This window comes from Theobroma cacao, chromosome 6, assembly GCF_000208745.1.
Source record: "Theobroma cacao cultivar B97-61/B2 chromosome 6, Criollo_cocoa_genome_V2, whole genome shotgun sequence".
NCBI classification, from domain to species: Eukaryota; Viridiplantae; Streptophyta; class Magnoliopsida; order Malvales; family Malvaceae; genus Theobroma; species Theobroma cacao.
Window position 1 is genome coordinate 4824888 of NC_030855.1, and position 25025 is coordinate 4849912.

Consider the following 25025-nt stretch of genomic DNA (forward strand, 5'->3'; position numbering starts at 1 on the left):
CTCATCACTAACAGAGTGATGGGAAAGCGGGCCCCAGAAAAGGGAACGTGGCAAGTAGAGATAATACACGTGGGGCCCACACCGAACCCTTTAAAAACCTGTAAAAGAGCCTAAAGCGCCAAAACCACCCACAACCACTCTCTCTGTATTTCTCTCTCAGCTTTACCGGTAAGAGTCCTTCGAGTTTAAGGCTGCCAATTCTCTCGCATCAATTTCCTCTCTATTTTCATAAATTTATTATTTTCCTATTTATAATTCATTCTTATTTTATCTTAATTTTTTTCTTTAATTTTGTGTTTATTGATCGAATACAAAATTATGTCATTTTTTTTACGATTTTAATTTTCTTTTTAAAAGTTTACTCTCACTATATAAATCTTTAATAAATTTCATGCTGGAATCAACTTATTTTCTTTCAAATTTTCTGTGTGTTTTTAGTCGTTTTTCTCTCTGAATTGTGCATACTGAATTTTAATTGTGCGTGTGTGTGTATTTTTGTTTTTTTTTTTCTTTCTAATTTGAGATTGGGTTTTGTGGTGTTTGGGTTGCTGATACCAAAATTTTGAATAAAAGAATTGTTCAAATTTATCATAATTTGTTAAATCCCTTAGTATCAAGATTTATGGCTGAGTGTTTGTGTTTATAGAAATTAGACTTTCCTTAAATGATTTTTAAGGTTTTTATAGGTTCAGATTTTCGAAAATTTAATCAATAGTTATACTTAATTGGTTTTCTAATTACATTTTCAAGGCTTATGTTAGGGACTTTTTTTCTATTATTATTTTGTTTTGTGGTTGTTTCTGCCTAGTTTGTTTTACCATTTGATTTATTTGTTGAAGAGATAAAAATTCTGCTATATCAGATTATCAGTTAGCTTTTATGTTTGTCTTAGATGAATTTAGAAATAAGAGTAGCAAATTTAGTTAACAAGAAAGGACACTTGTAGTAGCCACTTATGTCTTACCTAAATTCGAAACAGACTACAAATATGGGACATGGAAAGTCGAACAATGTAGATAAGATACCCACCTTCAGTCCCCAATTACAAAACACTGAAGAAATTGGATTCCAAAGTTTGAGTAATGAAGCGGTCTGCTTTGCTGGGCTAACTGGTGTTGAAACTGTTGATGCACCCTTAAATGAGTTATCACACTTTCCTTCTTCTCATTTGGGAGACATGTCATTAAAGGGTATTGATTGGATGATTCATGGCTCCCAACTTGACAGCTATCAAAATTTCATGGTTCACCCTCATGTTATGAACGGGACTGGATATGTGCCTTCCCAATATTCAACTCTTGAAAATATAGCCTCTAATACTGGAGGTTTACAAATGGGCATGCAAGGTGCCAAAGTGTACAATAGTAAGCCCCAATCAATTGGAAACTTCATGAGCTGTGGAAGCAGGGCACCTTTGTTATGTGGTGCTCAAGATGGTAGGGAAATGGGGAGTAATAACAATTTGGTGGACTGTGTGGTTCAATCTGATTACCCAGAAACACTAGATGGGAGTTTTCTGACTCTAGGAGTTGGAGTTAATACAGAGTCCAGGTCAAAAGCTAATGCTTTGAGCAGAGATTTCATTGGTAAAATAGATGGGGCTATAAAAATGCAGTTAAATCCATCCCATGTGCAAAGTGGTTATGAAAGTTCATTCTCTCCTGATTTTAGAATGGCAGTTGCTCTATCTGATAATCAAACCTATGCTGGTGGATTTTCTAGCATAGAAGAGAACGCAGTTGGATTATCCTCTCTAAAGCATAATTTAGATGGACTTCACAGCATAGTGCAGAATGCAGGTGAATCATCCAATGTGAGTGCATTTGCTGGTACAGTGCAGAATGCAGGTGAATCATCTAATGTGAGTGCATTTGCTGGTCCAGTGCAGAATGTAGACAGTTGCTCCCTTTCGGAATATCATCTTGGAGTTTCTGATAGTACTAGCTCCAACTTTAGTTTAAGTACATCGCAAATGTTACCAATGCCCCAAAGCCACGTTTCACATCCTCTTCTTACACCAGATGATCAGAAATTTTGTACTGGATTTGCAAATATTGATCCATTTCATGGTCTTTCTGGTGTATCTCCAAACATAGTGCATATTAGCAGCCAATCTGGACTGCCTCCTAATCAAAGCTTTCTTGGTCTTCCTGGTGGATCTCCAATAGTGCATGGTAGTAGCCAATTTGGACTGCCTCCTAATGAAGGGTTTCATAGTCTTTGTTGTGAATCACAAATAGTGCATAGTAGCAGGCAATCTGGACTGCCTGTTCAAGCACAGCACAGAATGGCTCCCTGGCCTTCATTGTCTTCTTACATGACAAGCAAATATGCTACATTGGCCTCTGATCAGCTACAAAAATGCAATATGGGAAGTATACCTTGCTTCCAGTGGGGTACATCTGTGGCTTCTCCTGTTCTTGGAAACATTGAAAGCACCAGCAACCAGTATCAGTCAGGTGAGTTATAAATATTTCAACAGCCCATTTCGTGTATAAAAACTGAGCACAATACTTCACTAGATCCACTAATATTTGAATTTAACTTAACTTTTCACTAAAAAATAAAAAAGAAAATCATATCATAACTACAGAGAACTTAGTACATCAATACTTTAAGTAGCTGGAATCTTTACTGTTAGTTTTTGTTTACTTTATAATTATAATCTTTTATCATATTCTCAAACTACTTGTTATATTTTCCACATTTCCTAATTATTTTATCCAGTGATGCACAAATTCAAGGCTAAATTTTGTATCTTCGCCGTTAGCAGCATCTATTTTTTGTTTAGATGAAATTGCTTTAGGATCTCTGTCAAATCCAATTTGATTTCTCTGATGCTACCTTTCTATTTTATAATTTGCTAAAACTGTTTTCATAGTTCTACTTTATTAAATTCAAAGACAAATACCATATACCAGGTGAACTTGCATAATTGAGAGTGGTGAGAGTCTTTTTCTATGTAAGATCAAAATATGATGTTCCATAATGAAGATATAGCAACTTACTATTCTTTACATGGGAAATTATAGAAATAAGAGTGAGAAGTCCATTTGTATCAGATTTCTCAGTCAACTTATCTTTTATAGCTGGAAATATACCTGTTTTTGTCAATCTATGCTGTGAGCTAATTTAAGGAGCAATAAATCCTGATTGCTGATGTGAACAATAAGGTGTTTGTATAAAAGGAACACCTCAGAATTCTAATAATACTGTGGGTTTTTTCATGTACAATAGCAGGGGCACCTTTTATGTAACATTATGTTGACCGTATGGAAGCCATTGAGTCACAGATGAGCTTATAATGACATGACAAAAGCTAGAGTGTATGTAGTCTTATGACCATCATTTTAAGGCATGACTACTTGGTTGAAGTAAAATAGTAATATTAAGAGCTCTTCTACATGCTATTCGTAATTCAGGGAAGCACACATATAACATGAATGTAGAGCTGTTAAATTGTAGTTTTCTGAAGGAAGAAGGAACAACAAACTGTGATTATTTTGACATGGGAATAGGAAACTGCTGAAAGCATGATGGGGATATTAGCTCCTGTAGTTGTGCTTGGGAAAGAACATTTTTAATAGGACAGCTGAAGATTAATACAAGTGTAACAAATTCAAAATTAAATGAATAAAATGTAAAGTCATAGAATTGTGAAGAATGTTCCATCAAAATTACATAGGTTTTTTTTTATAAATTAACTTTCAAGCACTAAAAGTGATAAATTGACTTAATGGTCTTGAGGAAACAGGCTTAATTGGAGTAGTAAAACAAGAGTAAGGTCTAGTTGGTAGTATGATTCTCTAATGCACATGAGGACAAAAATCTAACAGCGCGTTTGAAGATTTGAAGGTTAAAGAGAGTAAAGTAGACCAGTGGAAGAGAATTACTCTCCTTTACCTTGCTTTGGAATGGAGTGGAGTAAAAGCAGAGAGCATACATGCCATTACCACTAAACCTGGATTTTGGAAATCATTATGAAATTAAATGTGAAAGGTAGAGGGATCACGCTGACATCATTAAATTGGAATACCCTACCATCAAATACCTTGGATTTGAGAGAATCTAAAGAGCGCATTTTCTCTGAGAATCTTTGGTTATTTTCTCTGCTCCAAATCCTGTGCCTTCCCTATTGACTTGGATTCTTAAAGTAGGGTAGAATAAAACATTTACTTCCTTTTAATCTATCCTCCTGTACTCCCAAGTAGGATGGAACCTAATGCTGGATGCTGTATAATCAAATTTTACCAACAGGGGCAAGAAAGGTGTTGTTAGGCTGATAATTATGGGTTGGACCAACAATAGTCAGCACAACATTTTCTTTGAACAATGTGAATCTTTTACAAATTGACAGAATTCAGAAGATGTTCAATGATATGATTCAATGCTTTCTTGAGATCCTAGACTTTAAAAGGTTAACTTAGAACATGCCCTTCAGTCTAGGAGTACCCCATTTAGTTCATGTTCATATGCAGCATTATAAGAAATACTAATTGTTAAAAAGGTAGTTGCAGGTGCTTTTGGGAAAAATGAAAATTAGCTGATAGTTCATTCTCAGTTGTTAGTCCTTGGCAATGAATATCTGTCTGCATTGGTTACAGAAATTTGTGGAATTAAATATTTTTCCTCACAGCTTCCTTTAGTATTTAACCTCTTTGAATTTTGATTGAATTTGAAGCTGTATGGCAACATTATCCAGCTCACCACGGTGGTGCTAATCAAACTGTGGAAAATGCCCCATTTTCAAAGAGGATAGAAGGTGTTTCCATTTAGTTCTTGCTTACAGTACCTCACTAAGTTATTTCTGTCAAAATTTAAATGACATCGCCTTGCTGTTTCTGCTTGTGTGCTTTGACAGATGCTAATCTAGTCATATTTGTGAGTGGATTTTTTTGTGGCCACCCGCTCAATGATATGGTTTAGTTATTTTCATGTTAGGAAGACTTATTACCTTGGAAAAGCAAAACCTGCTCTATCAATGATTAGCTGTTTAACCTTATGGAGTTTCACATTGGCTTTCATTGTTGTTTAAATATAAGGCTACATATTTCTGTTATTTCTATTTTTTAAAAACCAAAAGAACAGCTCTAAGAGGACTGCATAGCTGATACTTTTTTATGAGTACTTTTCATTCTTGCACCTGAGGGGTTACTGCAGGTTCTGGCAAGATCTGATTAGTTAAGTTCTATTCAGTTATTAGCAACTAGTCCTAATGGTTATACTGCTCTAATTTCCAAAGATGAAAAACTTTGTCACCAGGGTTTCAATGGTTCTTTTGTCTTTATAAACTCCTTATCTAGTTCCTTTTTCTAAAAAATAAATAAATAAATAAATAAACAAGAACTACTTGTACCTTTTACATCATGTTTTAGGTTGTTCAAGATTGCTTTTGAAGATCAAAAACTAACATCATGTTGGGTATTTGGTCCTTATTGCTTTTCTACTTTCTTTGTGCATTGTTGTTTTGGCTTCAATGTTAATTAACTAGGATCAGCAATTTGTAGTCTGGCAATTTTTGGAATTCTCTAGACTTACTGATTGTTTAGAGTTTTCTGAACTAAGTGAGGACAGCTGAATTGAGATAACTCTTGTATGCTTGTGGATTTGAAAAATATTGGTAACCTTTGGAAAATGACATTGGCTTGCAACTAATTTAGGAAATTAAACTCCATATACTAGTATCAATATTATCTTTGGCAATTTGTTTCTCAATTGAACTTAGAGATTGTCTATAGTTTGCTGAGAGGATGGTGGTGGAAAATCAGAAATTATGATTGAAGAGAATGTTCTTAAATTTTTCTTTTCTTTCAATTTCTGAAAATGTGAAATCCTTAAATTGGATGCAAAGATAACGTACAGAGGGGAGAGGACAGATACTATAATTGTGAACAGCTACAAATAACAGAGATCACATTTTGTTTTTTCGTATTTGTATGTACAATGTTTCTAGCTATTAAATCTGTTGGTCCTTTCTTGTTTTGTTACACCAGGATATTCTCTAACTACATATTCCCCTTTTTTTACATCCTTTAGATTGTCTGACTCAAATAAAATTTTTCCCTTTTGGGACTGCTGCTTTCACGAGGTCAAATCATGTTGGTAATTTTGACCTGAGTCTCAAATGCATTAGTTTGGAATTTTGGCTATTGGACAGTGTTTTTAGTTGTTTGATTACAAAAAAAAAAAAACATCTTTTGTTCCAGTTCTATAGTTTCTATGCTGAACACTTGCACTTCCCCTGCAGATCAGCTTTTTGCCTGTGATGGAGGTGCTTCTCAAGTTTCCACCACCATTCCATTTTCCAAGAATTCTGGTAGTGGTACTCTTGATGCTTCTACATTAGCGTTACAATTTGTATTTGCATAGATTCTCCTTTACCAATGGACCAAGGCCTTGTTCACAGAGTACAATAATTTTAATAACTAAACTTTTGTATTTCTTCTTTACCTTTTTCCCAAGAGACATTTTCTGGCAACTAAAGCTGCTGTTTATTTGTTTTTTGTTATTTTCTCTAACTAGATATTCTTCACCCCTTCTCATGGCCTTAAGATCTATTTTGACTTCATCAATTCTTTCTGCCTTGTTACTGTTGCTTTTTCATCAGTTTAGGTCATGTCGCTTACTTGTTTTATAAACTTCTTAGTCCATTACACCCTCAAAAAGGAATTTCATGCTATTTGGAAGTCTTTCTAGTTGTATGATTATTGTTTTGTTTTTCTGGCCAAATATGATTAGTGTTTATTATTGTAATAAGTCTATGTATTTTTGCTTTAGAGCATCCTTGCTGAAACTGTGACTGTACATCCTTTGCAGATAAGCTTTCTGCTAGTGATGGAACTGCTGCTGAAGTTGTTAGCATTACTCCATCTTTTAAGAATATTGGGGTTCAACCATCAAGTAAGGGCACTCATCATGCTGCTCCATTAGCATTCATATTTAAAATGAATGATTCATCAGCCTTGTCATGAGAATGAAGTTGATGAGGCTAAAGATACTTATTTGGTTGCATGGTCGATTTGGACTAGATCTCGTAATACTTATTTGACTGGATAAAATCCTCAATTGTTTTAGGACTTAGATAGCATAAGACTGAAATGGTTAAATGGATTGATCACTTTGGAAGTTTCACAAGATTAAAATGTCATGATCAAGATCCTGTTAATTAAAAAAAAAAAAGGAGGAATGGTTTTCTTGTCTTTTTTTTCCCTGGCAACACATTAATTATTGTCTAAAACTGTGATGATAATATTTGGGTATATTTGAACTGATTTACACAGAAATTCACAATTTGATGATGTAATATTGGTTAAATGTGAATGGGGAACTTGTCCAAGAAAACTTAGGCTGGTTCAGGCCATCGACCAAGTCATTTTTTTTATTGATCAGGATGTGCTTGTAATAGCTCTTCATGACTGCTTGCATCTTGGTCAATCTCAAAATAGTACTCCTCAGGCTTCCAATAATCTGCATGTTTCGGCTTATACATCTGGTAATTAATAAAATGTTTGGAAGAATGACTGAATATAAACTTTATTTGACTGCTAACACATTTACTTTTACCAGGTACAGGTCAAGTAATTTCATTTTCAAGGGAAAGTGGACCTGCTAACCTTCTTGCTGGACCATCTCGCAAGAGGAAAGCAGCCCAATCCCCTCCAGCTACTCCTCAGGTTCAAATAAAGAAGACTAGATCAGCAAAGCCTTCCATTCGTTCATCTACCTTATACAGGGCCCGAGATGCTCCTTTTGTTTCTCCTCTCCCACCAGTAGTATCCCAAGGTGCACCTGTTCCATCACTAACTCAATCCACATCTACTGTTCCACCTGTAAAACTGACTGCTCGTCCTCTCCCACCTTTAGCTTATAAAGGTCCTTCTCTCCCATCATTGTCCCAGGTCACTCCTGCTTATGCGCCACTGACACGGACTGCTCCTGTCCCTCCCTCAGCTAGGATGTCTCATCCTCCCCGTATAAAATGGCAAGGTATTTCATGGCTCTTGTTTTTATTTGATTTCATGTGCTAGCATCTTTGTTCATTTCCAAAAGGTTCCTTCCCAGTCATGTTTAATGTACAAAACTTTCACTATATATTGACTTACTAAACCACGTTTTCCTTATATAAATATTGTTTCTTCAATTTACTCTACTTAATGTAACTTCATGCTTTTGTTCATCTTTGTTTAATGTTGTAATATCAAGAACCTGCTTGGTCTCAACACAACGATTTGCCTCATCCTGTGCTCTATTTCATCCGCATACCATGCTAATTTAAACATCTGATAGGCTGACCACACCGGACAAACATCTGGCATATTTTGGCTCACCACTGGTTGATTTTGCTTGCAAACATGATTTAATGGCACCATGTGTTCACTATGGTTTCTGCTATGGATAATGATGTTAACAACGATACGATATGATGAAAACTTGTACAGTACAAGAAGTAATAATTAGGAGCTTTCTTTGCAGATCCAGAACTTCTTCAACTAAGTGGACATAATTGTTTGTTGTGCAAGAGGGATCTTTCATACGCACCAGAAGGCCCTGTTTTCCAGCCAGCTCTTCCACCTCCTGTTGCTGTTTTGTCATGTGGTCACTGCTTTCACGATCTCTGCTTGGAGCGAATCACCCCTAAAGATGAAGCTGATAACCCACCTTGCATTCCTTGTGTGATCAGTGAGAGCTAACTTATGCTCAATCATTTACTTAGTGCATTAACCTCTCTTAATCTCTAAGTTTTGGCAATATCTGTTAGAATTGTAGGAAAATGAAATAGCATTTGTCAAGAAAGGGCCAGTACTTAAAAATTTTCATGGAAATTGTACATAGCAGGTTACAACAATTGATTCAATAGACTGCATAGCTCCTGGTCATTTTGAAGTGTATATAAAAGGTGTCATCTCGTCATTAACAAAGCATTTCCATTTCGCATTGGTTGAGAAATTAACCATTTCAATGGCTGAAATTGCCTCCATTGTGTCTCTCATGTATCCTTTTCTCTCTTTTCGTTAAATCAGTGGCTTTTGAAGCTTCTCTGCTATGATTTTTTTCAGTGAAATAAAGATGCATTCATCATGTAACTTGCTCCATTAATGGAAGCGGCAGGTTAAGTCATAGGTTGTTGTCTGTCCCTGTAACCATAACTCACTGCATTATGTATATATATATATATATATAGGAACACCTCGGGAAATGCCTAAATTTTGCTCTTGTTCTTGCTATCCAGCTTACTGTGAACCTAACGTAAGTCCAATCTACAGCTGAAGCTCTTTCTGCTATTTTTTACAGTGGCTTTTCTTCAACTCTTGGCCTGACCTGTATAACTTCTCCTCGGAGGCATGCTCTGATCCCTTTCTTGGGATACAGGCAGCAAAGTTACTTTGTCCAAATCAAAGCTGCAAATGGACCAGGCTCGACCCATTTTTTGTTAACCCTTCTCCTGGTCCAACTAAAAGGCTCAGAATGGGTCCAAAGTCCAAGAAATGAACAAAAAGCTGGCTACAGCAAATGAGTGATTGGACCCACCTCATCTCCTTGGCCTTCCATACCAAAATTCCCAAGCAACCCTAACCAGTAAAAATAAAAAAGTCCATGTTTTTTCCCCTTTTCATCTTGAGCTCCAAAAGCAGAAAGAAAACAGAGTGAATAAAACCATTCAAGTCATTGTCAAAATATATCAGTTCAAGTAAGCTTATCACTTGAAATGAATAGCTGGTGAGCCATAAACTGAATTATTTCTCCCCTTTTATTCTGTTTATTTTCGTTTTATTGTCAATGATTTGGTTTTTTATGCTTCCCCAATCTCATTTTCCTTTATTTCTAAACATTTTAATTAACATTTCCTTTGATTGATAATATTTTATAAATAATAAATAATAAAAGATCAATAGTAAATGTATCAATTAAACAAAAATTAAATTAAAGGAAAAAAATATTGCATGAGAGGATGGTGATGTTCATATTCTTATTGAATAACTCTAAATTTTTGATAGCTATAATATTTTAAAAAAAATTTAAATTATTTTAAAAAATGTAAATTAGTTTTTAGTTTTTGAATCTTGTATTTTTAATTTGAGTTTAATAGATTTTTATAATTAATAGTTGATTAATTATCATTAATCTAAATGTTATTTATCATTTCTTATACTCATGTGTCTCTTGTCATTTCTTATGCCCATGTAGCATTGAAGAGTATCATCATATTACATCAGCATGTTATGTAATCATTTATTATGACATGTTAACATCATATGATATAAAATGACATAATATTTTAATTAATTACATTTAATTAACAGTTAATCATAAAAACTTATTTGGATCAAATAAAATTATAAAAATTCAATTAAACATGATAATGAACCAACGTTTGTTCAAATTTTTAAAAAAAAAATCAAATTTTTAAAAAAAAATCAAATTTTTTGAAGTATTAATCTCAATATTTGTCGTGTGTTGGATCATGATCAATCCTGAGGTAAAAAGAAACTATGAGCCCCAAATTCCTTGAACAACTTTGAAAGGGGCAAGTATTTTTAATTAAAAGATGGAACCTTTGCTTTGAATGTTTAACTAAAAGTTTCAACTTTATTGGATTGGACAAGAGATTGGTTGACCTGAGCATTTCGATTCAATTGAGGCCTATACGTGTATATATATCATTTTTTTAATCCTTGGATTCCAAGTACATGGAGATTATAACTACAAGAAAAAAGATATTTAATTCTGACAAGAGGCCCAAACTTCCAAGAATACTGTTCTCTTCGTAAAATTAAAAAAGAAATGCTGATTCCACCAAGGGATATTCTTCCACGGTGACAAGCTAATCATTCATAAATTATTTTTCTTTTACTCTTTATTTTATTTACTTATCTTTTAATTATTTCAAAATAATATTTCGTTTGAAAAATAAAATAAAATAAAATCGGAAAGTAATATTTGGACAAAACAACACAATAATTGAGAGCAAATAGATATGGTTGCGACATAAACAAAACAATGAAGATACAAGGACAATTTGGCACCCCAGAAATTTAATTTAAGTAATCAAAATATTTAAATAAAAAAAAAAGGGGGAAATTGCTTGACAATAAAAGCAAAGGGGTGGAAAGAAAAGGACAAGGGCCCATACAGAAGGCAAAGAGACAACTGTTTTGACGTAAAATCGGTCACCCAAATTCCAAATCTTAACCGTTGAAAAACCCTTGATGATGGTCCCTCTTCTTCCTTGTGATTACCCACAATTTATCTTCTTCTCCTTCCTCTCCCCTTTCTAGTTAAAAGCGCATCTGAATCCCAACAACAAAAGCAAAAAGCTCAAACCAAAACTCAACTCGTAGAGAAACAAGGACATACTTTTTTTTCATTTGTTCTTTTCGTTCTTTAGGGAGTTTTGGGTGTTCAAGGTTTGAAAAGAAAGAATAAGTGGATACCTCTCTATATATTTTGATTTGTTTATAATTATTTGTTTTCGTCAATGGAGAAAGAGAACAAGAAGGTAGATGCAGCAGCTTTGGAAGGGTTTTCTCCTGTCACTACAACTAGGATTTTCTGGAACTCCAGGAAGAGATCAGGTAGTGTCAGTTCTTTGTTTTCACTTTCTCTGCTTGGTTTCTATGGAAATGAAGTAAGAAAAAGAAATGGAAAAGCTATGAACATGTTTAATTCACTCCCCTTCTATGGTTTTTTTTTTGTCTTGCGTGATTTGACCAAACACCCTTCAACCCATCACTCATGTCTTAAAATTCATTCATCTCCTTGGTGTGAAAATTATACTATCAATTAAGGAAGGGAAGGATAGTCGACCCAGTTTCTATTTGATCCTCATTTCGATTTAAGCCATTATCTTTTCTTTGTTTCTTCAAGTTTTTGTTTGATTGATTAGTTAAGGATAACATATTATGGACCATATTGTTTATGACTTGTAGCAAGTGGTTACTTTGCTGCTACGTTAATTTACCTGGTTTGGTTAAAAGCTGATTGGTTGGCTTACCTCTCTGTCTCTCATTAGTATATCTTTTTCTTCTACCATATATTTATCATTTCATTTTCCTGTCTATTCTGTTCATTTTGATTTTTCTTGTTGATAGTCTTAACCAGCACGTTTTTCCTGCCTTTTTGTTGATATGTCTGGATTGGCTTTGACTTTGGACAGCTGCCCACCATATTTTTTTATTGCTTAATCATCCAGCTAATCATCTTTAACTATTCCCAATTTTAAATCATATCAGTTGGTTTGCTACCAAAAAAAGACTTAAGAAAATAAGCAAATACAACTACCTCTTACAATTTCTTTCACTCTAGATTTTAACTAGACCTATCCGTTGGCATGAGTCTCACAACATGATGCTGTAAAAGGGTATTACCACAGTAGTCATTGATTTTAATGATAGGCATCAATTGAGCTCCCTTCATGGTGGCATCCTTTCAATGGGTTTAGTAAAACAGAGAACAGTAAGATTCTTGTACCCAACAGTCACACCTAATTGGCTCAGGTCTCCTTTTCTAAGTTTGTTTTTGAATAAGTTGGAAAAGGATTTTGGAACTTGATCTTTTTTTTTCTTTTGAAGGAGAGACATTGTTACTAAATCAAAATGATATTTTGTCCTTAATTAATATAAAAGCTTTTTCTTGGTTTGAAAATGGGTTGAAATGAGAGACATTTTCATGTCAAATCTGTTCATGATGGAAATGGGAGACTTCCCACCAAACTTGTCATCATTCTAATCATTTGCCAGCACATGATGATTTATTCATTTGTTTTATTTTTTGTCCCAAAAATAATTTTTGCTTTTACGTTCACTTATGATAATTTTGCAACTTTTTTTTCTTCTTTCTCTTTTGTTTGTCATCTTTGCAACTTTCAGTCAGACCATAAAAGGAATATAGTTAAAGAATAAAAAGAAATCATCTATTCATTGGTTCTTTACTTGAAATAATTGCACTTAGTTGAAAAGTTATGGTTTAAATTTAAGGATGAAGGATAGAGTCACACAATGTGGAGAGTAGGGAGTAGGGACATGTGGGATGGATGTTCTACCGTCAATATTACAGACTCCCTTTCTTAGGAGATCTCAACTCAAGTGGTACCTAACTTTTCGGTGGGATAACACAGGCATCTTCAATATGCTCTTAAAAATTGTTCCTTGTCATAAAATCTAGCTACAAACCTCACGATGAAGGCACAATTGCTAAGTAGAGGACCTAATGTACAACAGTATATAAATTTACAACATTGCGAGTATGTTTTTGTTTAGCAACATTAAGTTACCGTAAAGAAGCTTGGAACTAGAATATTTAACTTCTTTCCGACAGCTAGCGGGAGGAATTTAGACAAGGTAACAGAAGAGACTGCTAATATGACACCCACCAAACAGGAAGAAGAAACTCCAGATCAAGAGAATGCCCCAGATCCAACAACAGCTTCTGAACTTTCTGAGCGCCGGAAGGCTCTCTTTGAACCACTGGAACCCATAAAAAATCTCAATGGCCGGCGCCCATCAGCTGAATCTTTACTTCCCCCACCAGACTTTGATGCTGCAATCTATCCCAAGGGCTGGCTGATTGGAAAGAAGAGGAAGCTGGTAAATGTTGATGTTGTTGAGAGCATGAGGAGGATTGCAGTCCAGGAAATGAACAGAAAGGTTGCTTCCTAGACTTAACATCTCTTCTACAAAACACTAGCTTAAGTTCATGTACGTATCTCATCAGCCAGAGGCTTAATAAATCAAGATGCTATACATTTTATCCACAATTAGTAAATGACACATTGCATCTTGAGTTATTGGGTCTGCAACTGACCTGATAACGAAGATGTATAGAATAATATCACTGTGCACGCATATAGGCACAAATTGCAGGGACGGTGCAAGGTAACAGCAAAGGGTTAATTTTGTAGGACCGGGAAATTGATGGCCTAAATGAGCAGTTGGAAGAAGATGCCCGATGCCTAGAACATCTGCAACTTCAGCTTTTACAAGAGAAAAGTAAAAGGTCAGACGTAGAGAGAGAAAATGCAATGCTTCAAGAACAGATATCCATGCTGATGAACATGTTGCAGGAGAACGAAAGCATGGGAGACGAAGGTCCAGATGAAGCTTAAAGAAAAAAAAAATTCATTTGTAGTTTGTTTATTCTTTTGTAGAGTTGTTTGAAAAGAGTAAGAAGGCAGGAATACATGCAAATATATACACATTTGGGAGAAAATAGGTCTAGTGATTGTAGTTTGTTTGGCGTGGTGAGTAGCTTTCTTATGCTTATTATTGCTTGTAAGTTGTAAGTTAGTCTCAAATCTTATGCCAAATTTATCTAAATAAATTGTTTTTATGTTAGTTCTTCTCACCTTAAAATGCTTTGTGTGCAGCAGCTTGTGCACGCCAAACCTATTTGTGCCTTACCTATCCAATTAAACTTTTAGGTAAAGATCATTATCCATAGTAAACCTTCCTTTTTTCATTATCACTAGAGTATGCCTGTGTGATATACTCGTGTGATATACTTAAATTAATGTTTATTGAAATATATCTATACATCAATAATCATATGGTGCTCACTTTACGTAAGCATTTATGAAGTTATTTGTCAACTATATAGAAAAGGTCAAAAGTTGCATAATTGTTTAAGTGATAAGCTGTTTAAGAGTTGTGAATGTAGATTGCAATATACAACTTAAGAACACATAAAATACATGATAAGTGACTTTACTCGGTGATTTTAATGACCCTAACATTTGATCTCTATGGAACTTCTTTCTCATTAGTGACAATAAGCATTCCATCTTCTATAAAACCCTAGATCTGATAAGTCCTTACATTCTCAGACAACTTGAACTTGCTCATGAAGTAGTGAATGATTATTGATGTGGAAGCAAAGTAAAAAATAAAAATTATAATTAATTGTAAATTAGTATTTGGATAGCTTTTACCTGCATCACACTTGATTATATGTTAAAGTATTAGACAATTAAGCTTGAAAGTAAAAAAACAAATAACAGAGTTGACTATTTTTTGTTATGAATGTCGAATGCAGATTGAAAAAAGAGTCTTAAGAATTAGCAAAATTTTATTTGACTTGCCAAGAGAGATAACTTAATAACAAAATCTCAACAGTTATAAGCAACAGGAAACTCAAGTTGCAAAAATAATGGATGGAAATTGAGATTTAACAATGTAAATTAATTACGGTAATGAAATAGAAAAACATAACAAAACTTCTACAAAGGAAGCAGAAATGTCATAGAAGCTGTATATCATACTAAAAAGACAAAGGTACCAACATAAATACTATAAAAACTATAAACCATGATAAGCTGCCACACATTAATTTTTTTGTAAGTTCATTTAGTTTATAAATCCCATAAAAAAATTCCATGAAGCTGAATACTATGCTAAAAACACACAATTTAGTAAAATTATCATAAAAATTGCATGACACAGTAAAAAAACAAAATACTTTCATAATTTAATAAAAATCTCAAAAGGGCTTCAACAGTTTCAATCAATAGAAAACTAAATTTTTTCTTTTGTAAGTTCATTTAGTATGATTGTCATAGAAGTTGCAAACTATGCTTAAAACACAGTATTTCAACGAAAATATACAAAAAATTGCACCTCATACTAAAAAAGCAAAAATACGTTTATAAAGTAAAAAATCAAATAATAGATATATTTTCAATAAAAATAACATAAAATGTACGAACCACACTGAAAAGAAAAAAATACCCTCACAATTTTATAAAACTTTCAGAAAGATGTCGATAGTTATAAGCAATAACAAACTCAAATTTCAGAGATGGTGGAAGAAAACATAGGTTTAAAAAGTTAGATCAGATATCACAGTATAAACTAATTGTGACAATGAAATTAAAAAAAAATAACAAAACTATTACAAACAAAGCAAAAATGTCATAGAAGTAGCACAATAAGCTAAAAAGGTAGTGATATCAACAAAAATATCATAAAAACTGTAAATTAGCATAAAAAGATAGGGATGACTACTATATTTTGTAAAAATTGTAAAAATACACTTATCTATTACTTTCTTAAATAGTTAAAAGTAACTACAACAAAAATGTTATATAAGTTTATATATAAACAATACTACAAAAATAATAATGATAAACATGTAAATAAAGATAATTGAAAATAAGAAATAAAAAGAACCATAAGCTTATATGATACATGTGAGATAAGATACAAAATAAAGCAACACAAATCAATCACATTCCAACAAATTAATCCAAAAACCACATCAACTTATAAAATAGATAAATTCATGTATAAAAAAAATCAATAACAATGGATAATTACTGTCAATAACAATGGGTAATCACCACGAAAATAAAGAAAATTTTTTTCTTTATTTGTATGGCAATTTTTCTTAAGAAAGAAAAAGTCAAAATTGTAAATATAATTAGTAAAAAAATAAAAACATTAAGAGAACGAATAACAAAAAATTAAAAGAGATAAAACTAAACAAAGGATTTAATCTCACAATGAGCAAAGATACAAGTAGATCATTGTCTTCAATAAAAAAGTATAACCACAAACCTAATGAAATAAGATAAAAAGAAAGAAAGTTTAGAAACTTAAATAAAAGGCTTTCGATTTTTGTATGGAAGCAATAACATTATAAAAATAAAAATAATAAAGAACCCAAATAATAAAAGCTTGAATAAACAGAAAATCCTGAAATTAAGAAATAAAATACCTGAAATAATTATGCTTGGAAACCATCTTAAACCTATAAAAATCAAGATTGTATAAAAAATAAAGCAACATTAATCAATAACATTTCAACAAATTAATCCAAAAACCACATCAACTTATAAAACAGAAAAATTTATGCATAAAAAAATCAATAACAATGGGTAATCACCATGAAGATTAAAGAATTTTCTTCTTGACTTGTATGGCTACATCTCTGAAAAAAAGGTCAAAATTATGAATATAATCAATAAAGAAATTAAAACATTAAGAGAAAGAATAACAAAAAATAAAAAAGAGAGAAAAACTAAACTCAATCTCACAATGAGTAAAGGTTCAAGTAAATTGTTATCTACAATAGAGAAGTATAACCACATACTTAATTAAATGATATAAAAAGAAAGAAAAGTTTAAAACCTTACTTGAAAAGTTTCTGATTTCTGTATGTAAGTAATAACATTATAAAAATAAAGGTAATAAAGAATCCAAATAATAAAAGCTTGAATAAACAAATCAAATGAGATAACAAGAAAAGAAATTAGAAACTTACACCAAAGGTTTAAGAGTTTTGTATAGAAGCAACAACATTATTAAAAAACATAATAAAAACCCAAATAATAAAAACTGGATAAACAGAAAATTATGGAATTAATTGTTCAATTAATTGAAATTAAATAAATAAAATAAATAATTAAAAAGTAAAACAATGGGCAAGGAAATAGGATGAAGAAAGGAGAAAAATAAAAGAGAAGTAAATTTATCTCTATCTAATTTGTTCAATCAATTAAAATAATTACAAATTTGAATTTATATTTGTATTTCTTCTCTCGATCCTTAGCTCTCTCTCATGCTTGATTTCTCCCTTCTCCTCTTTCCTCACCCCATTCTCTGATTCTTTCTCCATAGTCTTCCTCTAACCAAGGGACTCCAATGAAAGAAAATTTTGGAACCACGGCATTTGGAAAACACGGAAATGTCCAAAAATCAAAAACCCTTAAAAAACTTCAGAGTAAAAGCGTGTCCCAAGGGTTCAATTGTTCATGCCACGTGGTCAGCAATTAACTCTTCAATTGTCCCTTCCTCGAGATAACTTTTAATATATGCAGATATTGGACTAATTTAGCAACAGAGATTCACAACACTAGGTTTTGATCCTTCAAATTAGAAAGGGTTACGACCATTGGGTTTATAACTTTTATTTTAGGGCAAGAAAACGTACATAGAACCCGAAATGACTCCACACATGCCGTGATTCAAACTCAAGTTGGCTTGAATATGGGATAACAATCAGTTAAATTGGTGAAAAAAATGCTATTAATCAACTTAACTGGCCTCTCCACATATTTTAATCAAACCAACTAATTTTTAATATCAACCAAATTAACCTATAATCAATTTAATTTGATTTTAATCCATTTAACCAAAAATTTTTTTGAAAAAATAAATTTTATTGAATTTTAACTAAACGAGGGAAATCAAAAAATTTTGAATGCACTCAAACCTATTTTTCAAGCTCATTTTTCTTGTTTTCATTTAAATGGTGCACAATTGAACCCATGCTCTCTAACCAAATATCAAAATTAACTTAATCAAATGCACTCAAACCCATGCTTTATAAAATTAATTTAACTTATTTAAATGGTGCACAATTCAAATTTGAAACATAAAAAAATTAAATATAAATACTAAGTGATAAAAAAATTTAAAAAAATATAGGTAAGTCAAAAAGTACTTAATTTGAAAAATAAATGTACAACATATGAAAGAGAAATAATTACTATTAAAGTGACTGAACTTCATGTAAATATGATGTTTTTGCTTTAATGTGTTTTGGTTTTAACTATATACTAATATTTAATATCTGAATATTTGATTTGTTAATTGATGCATAATTTTCCTACTTAAAAAAAGAAGAAGTTAGAATCCCTCTTTCTCAAGCTCAAAAAACAAAAAACCATATATTAATATTTAAAAAATTATTTTGGTTTTATCCCATTATTTGAATAACAAATTTAATTTTGAGATTTAACTGTTATAGTATAAAACTTTATAATTAATTATTTATTTATAAATTTATTTAGTCATGCTTGGGACTTGGGAGCCTTCAGCATTTTCCCTTCTACAGCAGAATTGAGCTATTGTTTTTGTACAGCAAGTCTATCATCAATGTAAAAAGAAGCAACCATTTTTCCTCCCAAAGTGAAGGACTAAAATTACTTAATCCTGACTAGGAATACAACATATTTACAAACATGGCCAGGAGACTTCCATTAATATTTACAAAAACTCCAAACACAGGTTCTAATATGACCATGGATTCTTCAGCAGTTCTAATTGCAGAATCCTCAAGCTTTACAAGTTCAGTTAGCAACCTGAAAGCATTTTTTTTACGCTTGTAGAAGAAAAAGGCTTTAGGTTTTATCCTTATCTAGCTTGAATATCAGAATCTTCCATGATGTTGAACAAAAACTGCGGCAGTGAAGCAATCCTAGGAAGATTAAGAAGAAGATCCCCTACTGAGTCCTTCCTTGACATGGCCTGTGGACGCTTGGAGTTAGAAACATCATTGGATTCATCCATTGATACAGGAAAACTCTCTGCTGTCTTACTCTCACGTGCTGCTGCAGAGACTGAGCTGCCTTCAACATTTTTACCATGATCATGCACATCGACAGCAACATCCTTTTTGGTTGGAAAATCTGGTGCCACAGCAGAATCCTTCTGCAGAAGACAGCAAAGAGAATTGACCCTAGCCATGAGACACTGTTCATCAGAGGCTGATGCATGCAGTGAGTCATTGAGCAAGTATTGAGTAATCTCCTCCAAAATGTCTTGGCCCTGCAGGTCATCATTGGAAGATGTCATCTGTTCAGAAATGCAATTTCCAATATGATTTACTAGATCACTCATCGACATGGATGCCTGAAGTCCAGAAAATCTAATCTGATCCCATTGACGGAGCAACTTTCCTTCATTGGCAGTATTGCCTCTGATTTCTTCAATTGCATTGGTATCCATTACTGTAGAGAAAAAGACAAGTTACAATGCAATGTTAGATAGTGCCTAACACACTGCTACAAACTCCATATGAACAACATATACAATCTTAAGGACTACTAAATTATAATGAAACATGACAAGTAAATTCTGGATGGACAATTAAAAATCACTTTAACAACACCACAATGGGATTACATTCACTGTTATTTTTCTTTTCTAATAACATGATTAATGCATGTGCTTATATACATGATACTTTTCAAAAGTTAAACTGATCCTTTTAGTGTTGATGCTAGCAATATTTTTTTGAGTTGACCATCTACATTTATGTGATTTATGTGATTTTCTCAAATTATTTTAGATTATACACCATTCTACATTTGTACTAATATAATACTCACTGTTTTCCTACTTTAATAATATTAATTTCATCTGCATCTCATCATTATAACTGGGATGAATTTCTGTTTTGTCATAAAGTTCAGCAAATACTTTCGAGTTATTTGTAGATATGAGAAATGAAGAGTTCTTGTTATCAAAAATTGGCATGTGAAGCACAGGCAATCCAACTGCAAAAGTTGATACCTTTAAAGCAGCTATAATTACGTTTTGGAGGCAGGGGAACCCTTTGACTCATGGCTTCAAACAGAACGTAGCATAACATTATCTCATAGCTTTCTTGAATATAATGTACTATTCTAGAACTTAAAGCATCAGAAAGTATTTTCAGTGGCTAGCCATTGAGGGTTTTCAGCTTAGGGTCGCAAACATCAAAACATGATGTATTTGATGACCAAGATACACCATGTTGAAGCATTTTTATATTTCCTTATCCATGTGCCCTTGGCGCATCTTTTGTGGATAAGGTACGCATAGCAGCCAAAAACAGGAGTCAGCAGCTTTGGATATTTACTAACAAATAACTAACTCAAAGAAGCAATAGCTACAGTAAGCATCTATTGGATACCAATAGTCTCAAATACCATATACTTTTTAAACATGCTTCAGTATGAAAATAAAAGTTTCCTTTTAGCCTTGGATTTTGTCTAAAAATTGTTAGATACCCCTGGAACCTGTTTAATAAATGTCGGACATTAGGATGGGAACATAACTAACATTAAAGTGAACAATGAAGTTGAAACAAGAACATAAGAAAAGTGTTATCAAGAATTCAAATTGTTTTGATGTGAATGATGCTTTTATCTTTTCAATTTATAGCCAAGTATTAAATGTTACAACTGCAGAACTTTTAACAATCAACGATGACGCAGGATTATTCATGCATTTCTGCCTATTTGTGAGTTTTTTAAGTAAAACACTCAGACTTTATCTTAACTGTTTTTTAAAGTTTTCAGTATTGGCTTAATTATGTCCTTAATCCAACTTGTTCTTCCTTCCTTCCACATCTAATAAAATGAGATAAAAGTCTTAGTCATCCTATTTCCGGCAAGATTAAAACTAGAGTAAATGACATAGCTTAAAATGAGCAAGGAAAACTGCTGAGAATGCACTTCTTCATTGACAGACCCCCATCTAACAAACAAACCAGAATCCATTCCTTATGCTAATTATAAAACAAATTACAGGTTGTTTTAGAGTCCATCAGATGTAAACAGGGACTCCATGTCTCCATGTTCAGTATAGCATCCATCAAGGACAGAAAGGTATTATCAATCAAGTGGTAGATAGGCTTCAAATAGTAGACCATGGAAAGATAATTCTTATGCTATGATAATGTTTAGGCATATTGACTTCAAACAAAAGATAGCTAGACCATATTCCAAATGACTGATTATTAGCAGTAATAATTGCTGTGTAACACTTATAAGAAGGTCCCTTGTCAATGATATTCACATTCTTGATGTTGTTAAAAGTAACAAGACTGCATGATATATACTTCAATTTACTCATCAATCAGAGCTTTTCTGAAAATGGAGATAATTTTGAAGGCAAGCCTATATAAAAGCACTTTTAATGTTCTTTTTTTGTTTGGGAAGCAGTGGTTTACCCACAGTGTGCAATCACCTAATTGATCCAGAATTTTGCCATTACTAATAACTGAGTCAAGCTCTGAATCATCACTACTGGGAATTAGTTAGATCTCATCATTCATTTGAACAATATATATATATATATATATCTATATTGAGACAAAGGTAACCATCCTTCCTTGTTAAAGACTCCATTCAATACTGCCAAATATGATGAAAATGTAGGGATGATCTTGTCATTGTATCAAAACTTCAACTAGAATGATGTCACATGTACCAATATTCTCGGTTCATTATTTTACCTGAGCTAGGTGATGGGGTTCCCTGGCAAAAATGTTCAGCAGCTCTACCACTGAAATCTTGCTCTTTTTTGCAGGAAGAAGATTGACCAGCTGCTGGCGATGATGTATCCTGCAATCCAAAGATAGTAGGTCCCTCTTCACCTTCTAACTCAACCTTATGGCCAGCTTCATTTGAATCTTTGAAACCAGATATCTTGGGTTCAAAATATGGTGATTCTAACAAAGTTTCTCGCTGTTTACTTAGGAAGTTGAGACGAGGATCACATTGAATAAGTTTCTCAAAATGCTTTCCCAAAAGGCCCTGTGGGCACTGTAGGAAATGTTGCCTGTGACAAATAAAGAATGCATCATCATTACCGGACAATACTTATATGATACAATGTTTAAAAATGTAGTCAAGGCTCATATGATCAACTAAAGCAATGGTACTCAAATTTAGTTGCATCACCAACACAACATGAGAATAAATTCACTTCAACAACCTGCTGCTGCTAGAAACTACAAAGCGCAACAATAGTACCTGTGTATGCTTGCTTGTCCACCAGTAAAATCTGATGTTGCTTGCCATAGAGTATGCTTCCTAGGTTGTGGATTTGTCTCCCTAAAGAAAAGGGGCTGTCTTGCCAACTGTAGCAAACAACAAATTCCTCTAAAATCAGTATTACCATCAGAATATTGAAAATTATAAGAAGATAATAGTTAAGGAAGAACAACTGCTTAAGGCATAAGTTAAATTACCGCTACGTCTAAGGTCCCCGGTCCATCTTCAGGATAATTTGCCTTGATAGCTACAATATCAGACCACTGAATTTCAACCTTGTTCTTGAGTCCACCATCAAGCACTTCCCATACAAGCTTGTGCTTAGCAAAGTAGCATTTTGCTACCAAATCCCCTTCATATCTTGACTTATACTGCAGTCCAACAAAATCTCAATCAATTCAAACTCAACAGGAAAAACACATCATAGTCCTTATGAAAACACAAAAAATCCAAAGAAATAAAAAAAAAGAATACCTCCCAAGAACCGATTCGCAACACGGAAGCAGGAAAATTTGAGGCCTTGAGCTTGTCCTGACCGCAGGAAACTGAAGTTCCCTTGCTATCTTTCTTCTTAAGAGCTGTTAATTTATTGGCATTTTGTTGTGAAAGTTTCATTTGAATCAAGTCCAAAAAAGATGGACTCTTTTTCAGACGCAAGCCAAGTGGACTAGGCTCGTCAAGTGGATTATATAATGATGGTGGGATTGGAAAATCCCCACTTTCAATATTACCCTCCTGTTCCAACAAGCAAATCCATACAATAATTTAACAAACAAATTAAAGAAATCAGAAGCAATACAATGAAAAGAAAAATTGTGAAACTTAATAGCTAAATTAAAAAAAAAAACAAGAAGAAGAAAATTCCAAAAGAGTGAAGGTTCTTTGAGCTTAAACCCAGGATAGAAACAAACCCAAAGATGAATAATCCCAACAAAGAAACCTTAAAAAAATGAAAAAACAAAAACCCACTTAGTTAATATGTTCAAAAAATACATATAAAATATGTATAGAAAATTTATACCTGTAAAGAAGGGTCAAGTTTTGATCTTTTGTGAAGAGGAGCCAATCCATCTTCCAGCGCTTCTTCCACTTCCAGTTTCACACCTACCCTTTTTCCTGAACTCATCAATTGCACCATTTGATCAAAGCTTTCTTTCTTTTATTCTCTTCTTTTGAGGATTTTTTTTGCTTTGCTTCTTCAATACTCTGCAGAGTCTGAACAAAAAACAGGATCTTTTTTTAAAACAGCAATGGCTGGCTGGCGGCGTGGTCTTACTCACTGCACGTGCCAAGTAGAATCGCCACGTGTTCTTCAGAAACACAGCTGGACGAAGATCTTTTAAATGACGAAAATGACCCTTGTTTTCGCCTAGTGAGGGTTTTACTAGGGGTTGGTTTCGTCATTTCGAACGCAGATGGGAGTGGACGGCGACGTCAGCTGTTTGGAGGGTTGCGGCCGTGTGTGGATTGAGTCACGTGAGGGCACGTGCTGTAGGTTTGAATGGATAAAATGTGGGGCCCAAGGGTTCGTGAACGTTCCTGAGTGGGACTAGTGTCTTTTGTCCGTATTCCTTTTTAGAGGAAGCGCCAGCGATTGGGTAAGCGCGACACGTGGAGGAATCTGAAGGGGTTGCAGGGACACGTCGGATTGTAAAATGGGATTCCGCGTAAGCTTTTTAACGGATAATGTTTTCAATTTGGATTTGTCATCCTTTGAGTTGACCCAATATCTTTCCTAGTCAGTTCTCCTTTACAATTGTCATTAACCTCCCCCTCCCTTTGTCTTTGAAGTTTGAACATGCTTTGGAATATAATAATTCTTGCATCTTATCACTCTCTTCTAATTGAATTAAATTTAGACAAACATAATAACAAAGTAACTCTTTATTTTAATAGTTTTAGATTGAACTATATATTTTGATGAGGGAATGAGATTCCCACCTTTCCTTGCTCTATGTATATTGAATTCAAATATTTTATGTGCAAGTTTTAGATTAAGTTATTAGATTCTTATCATATTGGGGAATACCCTTTCCATTCTTCTTGTATGCCTACGTAGGATAAACATATTTTAACTTACTAAGTATTAAAAATCTATATCTCTAATCATGATATGGTTTCAACAATTTTAAATGAAAAGATTAAAGAGCAAAAATAATTAAAGAGATGAGATAACATTACGATTAAGTTAACAACATTGAAACGAAGATGGAGCATTGTTTATTATATATGCTAATGTTGCAAGATAAACTAAGGATATATATCTTTAATGAAAAACACTTAGGAGATATTTTAGACCTCCAAAATTGGGGAGAGATAGAAACTAGAGTAGATGTGGTAGTTGCATTCAAAGCAAAATGGTATTGAAACAAACCTATAAAGAGGTCGTCACATCTCAATTTTTGAGGCATGTTCGACGTAAAGACCTAAATGGATATATACCACTAGATCCGAGCAAGTCTTGCTCAATCCATAGTATATATATGAA

General features: G+C 33.3%; 3 protein-coding genes across 13 annotated transcripts; 2 read left to right on the plus strand and 1 right to left on the minus strand.

The window, feature by feature from the left end:
- On the plus strand, positions 335-8977 carry LOC18595483. 11 transcript variants are annotated; one of them, XM_018122511.1, is made up of 8 exons: positions 335-2459; positions 4682-4762; positions 6037-6102; positions 6248-6319; positions 6817-6900; positions 7567-7782; positions 7864-7986; positions 8473-8977. In XM_018122511.1, exons 1-8 carry the CDS (start codon positions 956-958, stop codon positions 8688-8690), a joined length of 2364 nt encoding a protein of 787 aa, XP_017978000.1. In that variant the 5' UTR covers positions 335-955; the 3' UTR covers positions 8691-8977. The 11 variants fall into 11 exon arrangements, with proteins under 11 accessions (XP_017978000.1, XP_017978007.1, XP_017978006.1 ...); XM_018122518.1 differs by having other exon boundaries at positions 6248-6316; positions 7899-7986; positions 8473-8572; XM_018122517.1 differs by having other exon boundaries at positions 7899-7986; positions 8473-8563.
- Positions 11157-14330, plus strand: LOC18595484. The gene is made up of 3 exons (XM_018123865.1): positions 11157-11573; positions 13315-13643; positions 13898-14330. The coding sequence occupies exons 1-3, from the start codon at positions 11477-11479 to the stop codon at positions 14099-14101; spliced, it is 630 nt and encodes a 209-aa protein (XP_017979354.1). The 5' UTR covers positions 11157-11476; the 3' UTR covers positions 14102-14330.
- On the minus strand, positions 18867-23764 carry LOC18595485. Its single transcript, XM_007023454.2, has 6 exons — positions 23559-23764; positions 23012-23272; positions 22735-22908; positions 22517-22623; positions 21997-22322; positions 18867-19723 (listed from the first exon to the last, which is right to left on the minus strand). Exons 1-6 carry the CDS (start codon positions 23673-23675, stop codon positions 19128-19130), a joined length of 1581 nt encoding a protein of 526 aa, XP_007023516.2. The 5' UTR covers positions 23676-23764; the 3' UTR covers positions 18867-19127.